Raw genomic sequence first — 14,331 nt, 5'->3', positions numbered from 1 at the left:
TCTATCTAACATCAGAACCAATCCAATTAGATATTTAATATTTAACGGTAGATTGTGATTGAATTGACTGTTTGTAATAGAATTAAATCGATTTATCCACGTTCTTAAATCCTAGTTTATTATCCAATTTCTCGAAACATCTCTTTTCATGTTCATTGTAGGATTAATAGTCACACATTTATTAAAAATTGTTTGGTGAACTACTTTGACTAATAATTTCCCATTTTTTTCATTGTTATATTAAACTCGAATTAGATTGAGAAAATGTTCATTGTTCAAATCAACAAATATTGTATATTATCATTAATTAATGTTATCTAAACAAAAGAGTTGAAATGGCCGAGTTGGTCTAAGGCGCCAGATTAAGGTTCTGGTCCGAAAGGGCGTGGGTTCAAATCCCACTTTCAACATTATTTTTATAACTTTTATTTAAAAGAGAAAAAGACCAAAATACCCTCTTTCCCTTTTTCTCTATTATCAAAACCACTCAATTTGGTGCCCTAGCTAACCCTAGCTCTTCACTACTATATATATAGCTATTTCAACCCAAAACCCTAATATCAAAACTGAATCCAAAGCTTAAACCTTTCATTCTTGCTCTTTTCTTATATGTGTTTTTTCCCCCTTTTTCTTGGTATTGGACTCTTAATTGAAAGCTAAATTAGAGTGATAAATCCAACCAAGGTACCAATTTGTTTTTTTTATTATTTTATTACAATAAAATTTCAATTTTTATTGGATCCCTTTTCTGGGTTTGTTTTTTGTTTGAATAAAGTTATGATTTTTATGTATTTTTACTGTTGAAGTTTATACGTTTGTTTATTTTAAATTATTAATTAAAGCAGGAATTGTGTGTATCGGCATTGTGCTAATTTCAGTGCATATTCTCCGAAAGTGTTTCCTGCAAAATTAACTTGGGGAAAGTGGGCAGTTGTGTTTCATGTTCTTTGGTTGAAATTCAACAATCATTTTCCTCATATCCAATTTTCAACATATTTTGTTTTTGTTATAAATGTATTGATTGTGTTTTTACACTCAATTTATTCTTGATGGTTGTATAGTGTAACTTTTGGTCACTTGTGTGATCATTTGTAAAAATAGCAAAATTTTTATTAGTAAAATGACTTTAAAATAAAAAAAAATTATTAACAAAATAACCTTGTACAAATGACCATTATGGTTAAATTAAGTGAGGTTATTTTATAAATTTTAGTATTTCAAATTGTTATTTTGTCAAATTTCACTCGTACAATGTTATTTTACTAATACAATTTGTTATGAAGTTATTTTCCTAAACAAATATGTTCATAAAGGCTATATTTACAACAATTTTATTGAATTGTGTAATCTGTTGTTTTCTTTCTTCTTCTTTTTGGAATGTGTTTTGTTTTGCCTGTGATGGTTTTTAAATATACTTTGCAGAGATTTATATATATCTCTATGAAAAATACTTAAAATCTGAGGCTTTTGAAACTAAGTGTTTTTCTGCTCAAATTAGAGTACAAATCTTTCATTCATTATAATAATTGTTATGAATGTTCATCTTTTTCTTTGGATTCCTTTTCTGGGTATATTAAAGTTTGGATCTTTTTTATGTATTTGCATTTCAATTTCAATTTTGTATGTTATGTTTATGCAAGTGATGATAAAAATAGACAGGGACATCAGAACTTCCTTAAAGAAGTGTTGATGATTTGTCGTTGGGAATCTCTCTGATGCATTATTGAATATATATATATATATATATACAATCATGTTTTACATTTCTAATTGGCCTTATGATTGAGTTTAAGAATGGATATTTGAATGGTGATTTTGTGGAAGCTTTATAGTTTCTCAAATTCCACTTCATGTTGTTAAATTCCGCTGGATAGTATATGAAGGCTTCTTCTATTTTTGTGAAAATAATCTGAAAATTTTTATTTGTTTGTTTGTATAAATAATCAATATGAATGCAAGATTGTTTTGTAAAATAATCACTTTGTATAGTTACAGAAATGACCATGAATAGGTGGTCTTATAGAGTAAATTTTAGTATTTCACATTGTTATTTTGACAAATTTTGTATGATTCTTTCTTGATTTGTATTGATTTCTTCTTTACATGATTAAATCATATGATTCAATGGCCAGTGATTTTTCCAAATTTGTCCGTACCATCTGATGTCTGATGTAATCATCTTACAAATCTTTCTGAGGCCTTGTCATTAGGAATTTTATTGTTCTTATTTTACAGTGGCAGTGAAGACTTAATTTTTATACCATCAAACTTTGAAAGCTTGAAAAACTGAGCTTGTTGATGCAAACACTTTTATAATCTCTGAGCCCTTTTATTATTATGAAATTTTATTTGAGTATTTTGAAGGCAATAAATTAGAGTCTCTGTAACGCTTTATTTCAGTAGTGTTTTTCAGCGCTGTACATTGCCGAAATTGAACCCGGGAACTGAGATTCTGGCGTTTTTACTCTATTTTTCTGAGATTTACGCATTCAGATGTTCCCATATTTCATTCATTATAGTGTTTTTTTTTGATGTAAAGAGATACCCTTTTCTTCATTTGTGATTTGTGTGTTGAAAGGCAATAAATTAGAGTCTCTGTAACACTTATTTTTAATAGTGTTATTAGCGCTGTACATTGCCGAAATGGATTTGTAACTGAGATTCTGGCATTTGCCCCTTATTTTCTTGAGGCTTATGCATTCAGATGTTACTAAATTTAATGTGAAGAAACATAATTTTTAAACATTTTCTGTTGTCTTTCCTGAACAAAATCCTATGTTAATAACTTGTGACAGGTTTCAAATGACTAAGCGAAAGGTACAAAGTGAGGAGCATGTCTATTAGACAGTCTTTTAATTTCTTAAAGAAACAATACCATTAGTGCCTAATAGCAATAGTTTTGTGTTAAAATCTCTCGCCCTTCATTCGTATCATTGCTAATTTTGATTTAGATGTAGCCGAGGCAGAGCGGAGGCGATTGAGCAAGGCTTGCTCATTTCTCTTAATATAAGGAAGTGACTGTTGAAAATTTGATCTTGCAATCTATCAGGGCAGAGGAAGTCCATCCAAGACATGTTGTTATTTTATTGTTTTTGTAATTAGTTTGTCATTTGTTATGTTGTACTTAAACAAAATCTCATATTTTAGCTTAAGATGCAGTTTGGATTTGCAGCTCTGTGCCATGGCTGACTTTTCGGGCTCCTTATGTAGGCGGGATGTGTGGCGCTTTCTGGCACTTGTAGCAAGAATATTCCTAAACCGGGTTTGGTTTGGTGGAATGTAATTATAATACGAATAGTAATAGAATGGAATGATGAATATTGGAATGGATGATAAATTAATAAAATTATTATCATTTTAATTTTATTTTTATATAAAGAAAGGGTTTTAAAATCATTTAGTTTTACTTTTTATAATCTTTTGTGATGTGATTCTTGTTAACCTAACTTTTTGAATGTTAGGAATATAATGTGATTACATTGTAATCTTATTCACATCACCTTTAAGAACAAACTAAATATTGTAACTCGTAATTTGATTCTGTTACAATACCCATTACAACCAAGTAACAACTAAGTATGAGCATGCACAAAACTTAATACACATTTACTTAGAACCACATTTCTCAAAGTGTTACATTAGGATTCGGCCTCGATTTTGGTCTTGAACTTGAGCTCGACTTGAGTCTCAAGCTCCAACCCAAGCAAGCCCCGAACCAAGAGCTAGACCCTAGTTTTGACCACTATCTAAGTGGCTTTAGTTTTGACCAAAGAATTTTTTTTTTTAAAAAAAAAAATGTTGTTATACCGTCAAACTTAGAAATGTATCAAATGATACTTCCTGAATTTGCTCGTTCAAAATTTTCTTTAAATTACTTCCTGAATTTGCTCGTTCAAAATTTTCTTTAAATTATTAAAATTGTTAGATTTAAGAATTTTTACTTAATTTAATTCAATTTTATTATTTTAGTGATTATTTATGTACTAAATCATCCTCCTCAAATCCTAATTAACCTTTGAAAATTATACAACATGGAAGAAAAATAGAAAAAAGAGAAATTTTATTTTTTTAAAAAGGAATGGGCGGTGGAGATTGAACGATATTTAACTCATGGAAAATTTCTCAACCGTTAAAATTTGAATTTTCTCTATAAAGCTCCAACGGTCTTTTTTTCATTACTTCTTCTTCTTCTTGAATTTGAATTTAACAAATGGCCAAAGGTAGAAACCCGAAACCTCAATCAGATCATCATAATCAACATTGGCAAAGAATATTCAAATCTCTGGTCGAGATTCTACAAACCCAACAGACCCAACTCGATGAACTCACCAAAGAGCGAAAACTACTCGAAGATCGAATCAGAATCCAACACAATCGATGGGTCTCCGATGTTCGTATATTGGAAGATTTGATTTCAGAGGTGAAAAGGGAATCTTCGATTCATGAATTGGAACACTCGCGTGAAATTTCTAAGGTCGAATTGGTTATGGGTTTGAAGCAAAGAGAGGCTGAGATTGAGAAATTGAGATTGGAGTATGCTGAAACTGAGTTGGGGGATTTTGTTAGGGTTTTGGTTGAGAAAGATGAATGTATTGAGGGGTTAAGAAATCAATTGAGGAAAATGAAGGAAGAAAATGGAAGATTGTTAGTTGAAAAAGATTCGTTTTTTAATGGAAGAAGATTGAAGAGAAGAAATTCAGATGATGATGATGGTGATGGGTCAAAGTCAAAGTTAAAGTCAAAGTCAAAGTCTGTTGTGATTGCTCCAAAATTGTTCTCTGCAAAATTCAAAGTTCCTAAGTTGAAGAACAACTTTTCTTCACATCATTCTTCATTGTGATTTTATGATTATGATTGTAAAGCTTCTTTTCTTAATGTAGAGTTTAATTATGTATTTATATAGAGGGTTAGGTATTATAGTAAGGTTGGTACTAATTGGTTTGTGTTTTTATGACTCTTTGTGATTTTTTTTTTAACTTATTATTATGGAGTTCTATTATTGGAGTTGTTAATTTGAATATTTTTCAAAGAAAAAGGTATTTGGTCTTGATTGAAACTCACAATTCGAGTTGCGTGAATATGGTAAGAATCTTGCAAACTACAAAAGCCAACTCACATGACTTGTTTTAATTAGAAAAATCGCTCACTTTCAAATGTCAGTTGAAACTCACAATCCGAGTCATATGTACAACAATGAGGCTTAGGTTATGAGTTCAGTGGAGACATGCAACATTGTTCATTTTCAAATGCCAATTGAAACTCACAATCTAAGTCATGTATAATAGTTAGGGCTCTTACATGTGCCAAGTTATAAGTTTCAATCGGGACATGCAACATGATTCATTTTCAAATGCGAATTGAAACTCACAATCCGAGTCATGTATAATTAGTTAGGGGTTCTTACATGGGTCAAGTTATAGGTTTCAATAAGGACATGCAACATTGTTCATTTTCAAATGCCAATTTAGTGACTTAGATTGTCCTAAAAACACAAAAGTAATGGTATATGTACCTAAACCCTAAACACCATAATTTGGTGCACATATCATTACTCAATAAAAATCGTAATAATAAAGGTTGAGATTAACATGGGTGACAAAAGAAAATGTTTAAATATTTTTCCTAATATGACAAACCATTTTTGTTTAATCTAAACATATTTTCTCATTTGCTGCAGCATTATTTGGAGCCAAATACGATGCTCTTTTTTCCCTTTATAATTTTCATTGGGGGACTAGCAACCAGAGATTTCAACCCGAAAAGTAGAACTTTTGAGAGATGTAATTCACTTCAATCTTCTAATTTTACTTGCAGCATCAATCAAACTTTGGCTCATCTCAGGGTGTTTCAACTTCAACAATTTCTCGAGTCGACAGGCAGCTTTTGGTAGGCAATCCTCTTCAATGGAGGACTCTGAACAAAGACCGAAAATAACTTCATTAACATCTTCTTCGCCTTTGAGGCAGAACAGATGGTTGAAGACCTGAAATAAGAAAATCACAATTAGCAACCAAATTAATAAACAAAATCTAAATAGAAGATCACAAACAATACCTCTTTCATCCTCGAAATAACTTGGTCCTTAATAGCTTGGGACCGCGCAACCAAATTAATAACAAATAGACCATTTTCAGAAAGATTCTTCTTTACAGTCTGTAGAAATGAGTGTTCTACAAAATCCGCAGCCGGGCAAGTCATACCAGAGCTATATGCAAAACAACAAATAGTCTCATTTAAATATATTCCTTTGCATTTCAATCTCAACACATGTAATAATAGGGATTGTATGTATATATTCACCTTGAATCTGCAGAGTCAACATCAATGATGATTATGTCCACCTTTGTATTATTCACACCGCCTTTTCCATGAGATGTCGTGCAAATTCCATTAGAAGCAGCATCATCATTTCCAGAATTAGAAACCACATTACTGTCTCTAATAAATTGGATACCATCTGCAATATGTACCTGATAAACCAAATTGAAGCTAGAATTGGTTGATATAGTACAAATTGTAAAATTTTAAGATATGAATGATATAATGAGTACGAAAAATTCAACAGCCAATTATGATTGCAGCAAAGTCAAACTAAAGTTTCAGTTATCTGTCATTCCAACTTAACTACAGTGATCAGAAATCGAGTTTCGGTCCCAAATTTTAACCCACTAGAGATAGTTATGGTGTAGTCAAAAAGTACTAAAAATGGTCCAAATTGTTTCTTTTAGCATCAATGACTTTTTACAGTACAAAATGGGGCACTGGTAGTAATCGTGAATCGCCATTATTTGATTAGTGAATTTACCTGCAAATGTTCCTCTTCGGTAAAACCAAAGTAGCCCTTTGCAAGATCAAGAACCACTGGATCTAACTCCACCACCTTATAAGCCATAAAGCACAAAACCATATTATCACCGCTTATAATTATTATAATGGAAGATTGGTTCGGGATGTAAAGCTGAAGATTACCTCAACGTGCAAAAAGGGCATGCATCCATGAAGGAACATAGGAAGCAAACCGGCTCCAAGACCAATAATAACTGCTTTAGCCTAAAAACAATTTTCAGAATTTAGTGAAAAATAAACTCTTGAATAGATCTAATGTAAATGCCATGAAAGATACAAACCAAACCACTGTCATTTTCCTTACACAGTTACAAAAATAACAAAGAAATAACAAAGTGTTGTCGATCAATCAATCTAGTTATAAGAGTTGCCTACTAACAAAACAAAAGATGTAGCAATTACAAATAATAAATAATCAACATAAAACACCTTTTTTTCTTGATATGAAGTGAGTATATAAATTTCCAACAATTCCTCTTAACAAAGACAAAGTGAGCTCAGAAGTGCTTACTGATGTGTTACTAGATGCCACACTTTCCATGTAAGAAGAAATCAACACAAATCCAGAAAGAATCCCGGTATGATAAGAACTAGCCAGATAGCCATGATAAACCTTCAGCTGGTTGAATGATTCTACCAATAAAGAAACAGAAAGATTCATACTTAAGACTTTGAAGCTACTTTACAAATGAGAATAATTAGCTAAGCAAATGAGTGACAAGAGCAGAGAAAAAAATTGACATGGAATTTCTCAATCATGGATTTTTCCTCTTATTGTCAATATATAATATTTCTATAATGGTTTAGCTTTGGAATACTATTTGTGAGCACGGATCATCTTTCTTTCGGCAACACTAAACTTAGAAATAAGACTAAATAAGGAATAATCGCAATAGCTGAAATTGACTTATCACCACAAAGTCAAAGAATACACCTTTAAGATGAAATAAAGCATATGTTTTTCTTATCAGAGTACTAGGAGACAACAGAAACAAAGAGCATGGAAGTGTTCAAACATTTTAAAAGACTAGAGAGTAATTCATGAATTTCGAAAAACGCAAGAACAAAGAGAACAATCCTGTCTACAATGGAAGAAAACTCAAGTAAAAAAAGCATAATCAAATTATAAGAAATATGGTCATACCACCAGTTTTTCTCTGAGTTCCTCTTTTCTTAGATTTGGAAGATGAGACGGGTTTCTTCCTTTCACTGTCACCAACAGTTTTATGAGAACTTTCCTTTGTTAGTAAAGCTTCAGACTGCACTAGACTCTCACTTCTTTGAAAAACAAGACGTCGAAATATCAAATCTTTGGTTGGAAAAATGCGACTAACATCATCATCGACATTTTCATATACCACATCCTCAACAATTATTGGCCCAGTGAATGAAGATGTGACCTACAGATGTTGGCAGGCAACTGAGATGATATGAAAATGACATAATATGAATCACTTCAAAACTTGAAAGTAAAACAAATTAAGTCCACAGCGGATAACGGCCACCTAAAATTGGTGTCAATATTACAAAATTATGTTAAACCATCATCTAAAAAGACACTCTTGCCATAGAATTTCCCAATCAGTTGAAACAAATAATTTCCATCTTCTTTCCAGAAAAAAGCTTACAGTAAATACATATTTTTCGAATGGGATACACACTAAATCTATATATAATAAGCCTTATAACCATTAAATGGCAATCCCTACCGGCGATGCAATAATGCCATGGCTAATTGGCTAATAGAAAAATCACATAAAAACAAATGTTCCTTAAATTTCGTACAAATTTCATGTTTAGGTAATAGTTATCACTTATTTTTTAAGTAAGAAAATCAACTGCATAATTATTCACATATGCTGCTTATTTTTACCTTATTTTTTAACTAAAACAAATCATGTCCGTACCTGATTAACAACATTTCGTTGCTTGATCCCATCTCCCGCCGTCAAGAACCTGCAATAGTAATAATAAATGCATAAAACCACATGTGATAATTATTGAATCGCAGCAAAGCAAAATGTGTCGTCCTGAATTTTGTTTCCAAATACCGTGGAGTGACAATGAATCTTTTTCTTGCCAATAAATATAAAAGAATGCAAGTAAAAAAGAACAATCTTAACAAAACCATTTCATAATAAAAGCTACATTATCAAATTTAAATCGATCAATAGCATCAATTATGAAAACTATTATTATTATTTTGTGCATAAAACATAATCTAAGAAAAAGTTAGAATTTCTGGACTACCCGAAAAAAATCTAACTTCCATTTTACTAGTCTTAACTAATACTTATGCAAGCCAAGCAAAATCTCAAGAAGATTAGGAAATTTTGAAGACATCCAGTGAGTAAAATCAAATGGTACAATGTACTTACGGAATTTGAGCTCCAACATCATCTTCAGAAGGTGCCAATTGTCTAACCAGGGGAGACAAATCCTTCTGAAAGAGAGACCAAACACTACATTTTTTAGAAAATAGCAAATTACTAACACATAGTTTATCATAATAATCTCTATTCATTAATACTTAATAGGAACAAAAGGTTACCTGAATATCCTCCATGCTGGCATTGGCGTGGCTACTGTCCAATAAAACCTTAATTCAGCACGTAAGTTTTATTTAGCTAGAGTAATTAAACAGTTAGACAAACATCCGTAGATTAATATCACTTTCAAAGAGAAAAAACTACCATTATGAGACGAGCTGCCTTTGCACTTTCAACAACCATCCATTGTCCTTCTTCTGAGGAGAATAACCATTCACGACTCCGAGTCTGAAATCGAAAACTCAGTTACTTATTTCAAAATAATATATGACAAAATGTACACAGTGATTACTTAGTAGGGAATAAAGTATTTATCAATCGAATCGGTAAAGAATTCAAATCAAAGAAAGGATAATTTAAAATATCAATATTAATAAGCATGAAAAACTAAATGAGCCCATTAGGTAAACAATAGTAAAACTAGTCGTAAAGCCACTATGATTGGTCTACTGGTGAGGGGGCTTGGAAATTAGGATGAGACCTCTTGGTATTGAGACTCTTAATCTACATGTGTAAGGATTAAGAAAGCTGGTTCAATTGAGTGCACAGGTAGTAGGCGCAGTGAGACAAACCTTAGGTACAATAAAAACCCCACAATGGTATTGAAATGAGCCAGACTGAGACTGAGAGTCGAGAAGAACAGCTTTATAAATGAAGCAGGAGCTCCCTTGTCTTCCCAATGTAAGCTGCAACCGACGGCCTTCACTGAGCTTTGACAAATCCGGCTTATCTTCAAGTTGCAAGCCTTCAAGAGAAAATGAGATATCAGAACCACTAGAGTTCCCTCTACGAATTTGATTCTCACTCTCAAGAGCCTCAAAGAGACCACGGGCCTGAAGCAAACATAGCAGCTTATGTCATGCTCGGAAATTAAATAAAATTACCTTGAAATAGGAAACGGCAGGAGAGAGACTAACGCCCTCATGGCATTATCATATTTCAAGGCACAATAATCCTTAAAAAATTAGAGAAAACATGTAGACAGATTATTTTACCTGATCTCCACTACAAACAAGAGAGGAATTATCGAATGATGACATTATCTCATGCAGCATACTTGATGACTCTTTTTCCACAACCGCCATAAATGTTTGAAGGCTAGGCTTGCTAGATGGTTTTTGAGGTATGACATGGATACTCATTTTCCATCCAAAGCGAAATGTAGAGAAAAGCAAACCTGAACATGGAGAAATTGAACACACTAAGGATAGGCAACACCACATAATAAACATAAGAACAGCAAAAACAAGAATATAATTCATGATTAATCCAACATTAGCATGAGCACTATATACATAATATTATATGTAGGAACTATAGTAGGGTTATCACTTTTATCCCTACTAGTAGGGGCATCTATATTTTCGAAAATGAAAAATTATAACCCAATCTTTTTTATATGAAGGTCTACATTATGGTTATTTATAGCAGACATCCCACTTATTTTCGAAAAAAAAAAAAATGAATAATTTACAATGCCGAAAACTGAATTTAAAGTAATCAATTTCACAAAAATAACCATGAGTGAAACTAATGATTGAACATTCTTTTCAACACTGTAAATTATTTAAAATTTCCGAAAACATGTAAAATGCCTACTATAACTACAATCTACATAGTTAATAGTTATATAACAAAATATGAGTAATAATTTATCTATGTACTAAAAATAAAGAGCTTAGACTTCCCTACTGACAAAAGTTGTGCCCTTATTGTAAGAAAATGAAAGACATTATAATAAGATGTTGAAAATAATTTCCTTAAAATTCAATACCAAGAACATGAGCCTCTGCCAAAGTAAGGCAAATAAACTTCCCACCAATTTTTAACACCCTTTTAACCTGTATAACAAAACAAAACACAAGAAACCAAAATGAAATCCAAAAATTAAAACTTTGCTTGTACAATATTGCTTCAAAAAAAATAAGCAAAATTAAGAAAACCAATCCAAAAATTCAAGCAGATTGAAACCTAAAGGTTTAAGCTTTGAACAAACCTACCTCTGATAAATATTGTTTCCCTAAATCAGGACCCAATTCTGGTTCCATCAAAGCATCCAAACCACCTTTATCGACTACAACATCAAAGATTGCATCTTCAAACTACCAAATTCAACAACAACAACAACAACAACAACAAACAATCAAATTTCCATAAACATAATTAAGGAAAAAATAAAAACCTTATCTTTCTAAGCTAACCTGCATTTTGGTAATGTCCATAACGCGCCAAAGCATACCAGGTCGTTGGCGAACATTGCGACGCAACATATCGGAGATAACAACCTTAGAGAAATCGACATTGGTGATTTGATTGAACCCAGCATCGTATAGGTGCTCGGAGAGCCTGGAATTTCCGCAACCGGGGACGAGAATTTGGGGGTTTTGAGAGAAGTGGGAAATGAGTGGGGTTTTGAGTTGGGACCAGTCTGCGTACCACTCGAATGGTTCGTCTGAGCTTCGGATTTTGAAGAATTCATCCCAATTTTCCTTGCTTGTGAAGTCTCCTAAGGTGTCTAGTAGATTCCCTAACTGTTCTTTCTTCTTCTTCCCCATTTTCACTCTTCTCTTCTTCTTCTTTTCTGGATTAGGGTTTTTGCAGGGGTTTAGTCCATCCCAATTGAAATAATAATAATTTTTAATTTTTTTAACAAAAATATAGGATGATTCTACAATGCACCTATTTCGGTATCCAGAAGAATTTTTAGTCTAATTTTTTTCATATTCATGTACGTTATAGTTATTTAAGATATTCTACAAAATTTTAAAAAATTCAGAGTAATTTACAATATAAAAAACAATGTTCAAACAGTCTATTTTACACGCGTATAAAATAAAATAGTCACGCGTGCAACACACTGTTTGAACATAGTTTTCGGCGTGTTAAACTTTTCTAAATTTTTTAAAATTTGGTAGGATGTCTTAAATAACTATAACGTACATGACTATGAGAAAAAATTTGACTAAAAAATTATTTCGGATGCTAAAATAGATAGGGGTGCATTAATATATTTATTTCAAGGGGTGTATTGTAAAATTTTCCAAAAATATATAAGGATATTCGTGGCTAAACCACATAAACTTTACGGTTTGTAACACTTAACCACAAAAACCGAATTTTTGGCGGCTAAACTACCTAAACCCTGGTTCCGTTTTGCTCTCCACACCTCCGTCTAAAAATCACAGTTAAAAGCCACGGTAGAAAATTTTTAGTGGTCCACGTAATATTAATTTTAAAAAATAATTATAAATATTTAAAAAAAATAAAAAATTCCCCAGCCGCACTGCGATTAGTCTAGTGATTTATCAGTGCGCTGGATTTACATTTATCAGTTTCATTGATCAACCTCGCGACATCTATAAAATAAATCAACTATAAATAAACTATAAAACAACCAAAAATAAACTCATAGCAACTACAATGCAACTATAAATAAACTATAAAACAATAAAAAAGTGGTTTATTATTTTTACAGAAGAGATATTTTTGTAAATAAAAAATTTTTAAAAATAAGAATGTTGTAGGCAAAATCCTTTAGACTCCAACAGAACAACAAAAAATATATCTCTTACTCTTATACCATTCACTTCTATACCAAAGCCTCTATAGCCATAATGTTCTATCCACCCTTTAACATGCAACAACCAAAAAACAATGTTATAGCCATAAAAACAAAGGCTTCATTAATTAGCTATTTCAGAAGTTGAAAACTCGATGGTCGCCATCGAGTTCAAACACCTTCTGAAGATATAAAACTTCAAAATGAGTCTATATTGATTTCCAAGCATCAATTTCTATCTTGTTTAGAAGGTTCTCGACGTAAATTCTTTTGCAATCTCCCACATTCTGTATATTCTGATCACAAACCTAGTTATATTTCCAATTATAATGATTTTAACTTTCATTCTTGTTTGAATTCTGTTTGATATTTTTTAATTTCTTTACTGATTTAATTTTTATATTGATTAAAGGATAATATATAAGTTATATTATATGTATATATATATAGTCATAACAATGTGGGACACATTCAAAAATGAGCTATCTTGTAATTTTAATATTATTTTTGAATTTATATGAAAATAAATTACCAAAAAATTCAATAATATATTGTTCAATTTATCTGTTATTTTGAGTAATTACTTTTTGTAAATGAAGTATGGATTTTACTAAAAAAAGATATACATATGAATATATATATATATATATATATTTTTTATTTTAACTATAAAGGCAAACAAATAAAAAATTATTTAATATAAAAGAACAAAACTTTAAAATAATTCTAGAAATTAATAAAAAATAATATAAAAGAAGAAAATTTAAAATATTGTTGGGTAAATATTATTTTAGACCTTGTATTTTACAAAAGTTACTAATTGGACTCTTTATTTTATTAAACGAGAAAATAGACCCTATATTTTCTAAAATGGTAAAAATAGGACCCTAAGCTCAATTTTTAACAATTTTATTTTTTAATATAACCAACTTTAAGACAATTTATAATACGAATATATATAAAAACTGTAATTAGTTTTATCACAACATTTCTATATTAGATTATTATTAAGTTTTATGTTGATAAAAAATCAGCTCACGGTCATATTTGTACAATTTTAAAAACTATAGGGTCTTTTTGTCATTTAACAAAATAGAGGGTCCAATTTGTAACTTTTACAAAACACAGAGTCCAAAATAGTATTTACCCAATATTGTTAAGATTAATTTTTTAAAATTAATTTATTTTTAAGGAAAATTACTTCATATACCATTTTTTAACTTCTTTTTTTTTTTTTTTTCAAATTTACGATTTAGATTACTCCGTTAGTTTCTATGTGAGTTGCTATGTGGATTTTGGTTGCAATTTAGGTTGCTCTATTAGTTGTTATTTGAGTTTCTATGTGTATTTCTTCCAGTGGTTTCTATGGGTTGTTAT

At 31.0% G+C, this 14,331-nt stretch overlaps 1 protein-coding gene, 1 long non-coding RNA gene and 6 other non-coding genes across 8 annotated transcripts; 7 read left to right on the top strand and 1 right to left on the bottom strand.

Annotated features, from left to right (window-relative positions):
• Nucleotides 1-274: 274 nt before the first annotated feature.
• LOC115722480 (uncharacterized) lies at nucleotides 275-3,346 on the top strand. Its single transcript, XR_004012818.2, has 2 exons — nucleotides 275-684; nucleotides 2,796-3,346. It is a non-coding gene; the product is annotated as an uncharacterized LOC115722480 (long non-coding RNA).
• TRNAL-AAG (transfer RNA leucine (anticodon AAG)) lies at nucleotides 330-410 on the top strand. The gene has a single exon. It is a non-coding gene; the product is annotated as a tRNA-Leu (tRNA).
• LOC115724361 (small nucleolar RNA snoR135) lies at nucleotides 839-982 on the top strand. Its single transcript, XR_004013154.1, has one exon. It is a non-coding gene; the product is annotated as a small nucleolar RNA snoR135 (small nucleolar RNA).
• On the top strand, nucleotides 1,389-1,468 carry LOC115724346 (small nucleolar RNA Z267). Its single transcript, XR_004013142.1, has one exon. It is a non-coding gene; the product is annotated as a small nucleolar RNA Z267 (small nucleolar RNA).
• On the top strand, nucleotides 1,633-1,722 carry LOC115724347 (small nucleolar RNA R44/J54/Z268 family). Its single transcript, XR_004013143.2, has one exon. It is a non-coding gene; the product is annotated as a small nucleolar RNA R44/J54/Z268 family (small nucleolar RNA).
• Nucleotides 2,127-2,201, top strand: LOC115724359 (small nucleolar RNA snoR117). Its single transcript, XR_004013152.1, has one exon. It is a non-coding gene; the product is annotated as a small nucleolar RNA snoR117 (small nucleolar RNA).
• On the top strand, nucleotides 2,236-2,327 carry LOC115724358 (small nucleolar RNA snoR116). Its single transcript, XR_004013151.2, has one exon. It is a non-coding gene; the product is annotated as a small nucleolar RNA snoR116 (small nucleolar RNA).
• A 2,167-nt stretch (nucleotides 3,347-5,513) lies between the features above and the next one.
• LOC115722377 (uncharacterized) lies at nucleotides 5,514-12,037 on the bottom strand. Its single transcript, XM_030651575.2, has 16 exons — nucleotides 11,597-12,037; nucleotides 11,396-11,497; nucleotides 11,170-11,236; nucleotides 10,391-10,572; nucleotides 9,968-10,228; nucleotides 9,540-9,623; nucleotides 9,398-9,445; nucleotides 9,225-9,289; nucleotides 8,754-8,802; nucleotides 7,991-8,246; nucleotides 7,358-7,479; nucleotides 6,970-7,050; nucleotides 6,806-6,880; nucleotides 6,301-6,470; nucleotides 6,055-6,205; nucleotides 5,514-5,983 (listed from the first exon to the last, which is right to left on the bottom strand). The coding sequence occupies exons 1-16, from the start codon at nucleotides 11,948-11,950 to the stop codon at nucleotides 5,786-5,788; spliced, it is 2,265 nt and encodes a 754-aa protein (XP_030507435.2). The 5' UTR covers nucleotides 11,951-12,037; the 3' UTR covers nucleotides 5,514-5,785.
• Nucleotides 12,038-14,331: the final 2,294 nt, after the last annotated feature.

This window comes from Cannabis sativa, chromosome 9 (genome assembly GCF_029168945.1).
Source record: "Cannabis sativa cultivar Pink pepper isolate KNU-18-1 chromosome 9, ASM2916894v1, whole genome shotgun sequence".
Lineage (NCBI taxonomy): Eukaryota > Viridiplantae > Streptophyta > Magnoliopsida > Rosales > Cannabaceae > Cannabis > Cannabis sativa.
The sequence above is the reverse complement of the archived record's forward strand: the minus strand, read 5'-3'. Positions and strand labels throughout refer to the sequence as shown.

Coding starts and splice junctions, on each gene's coding strand:
- LOC115722377 (XM_030651575.2), bottom strand. CDS start 11,950: ATGGGGAAGAAGAAGAAAGAACAGTTAGGGAATCTACTAGACACCTTA. Junction 9,624..9,967: donor GGGTTTTTATTGTACCTAAG/GTTTGTCTCACT, acceptor TTTCGATTTCAG/ACTCGGAGTCGTGAATGGTT. Junction 7,051..7,357: donor TGGCATCTAGTAACACATCA/GTAAGCACTTCT, acceptor AATTGTTTTTAG/GCTAAAGCAGTTATTATTGG.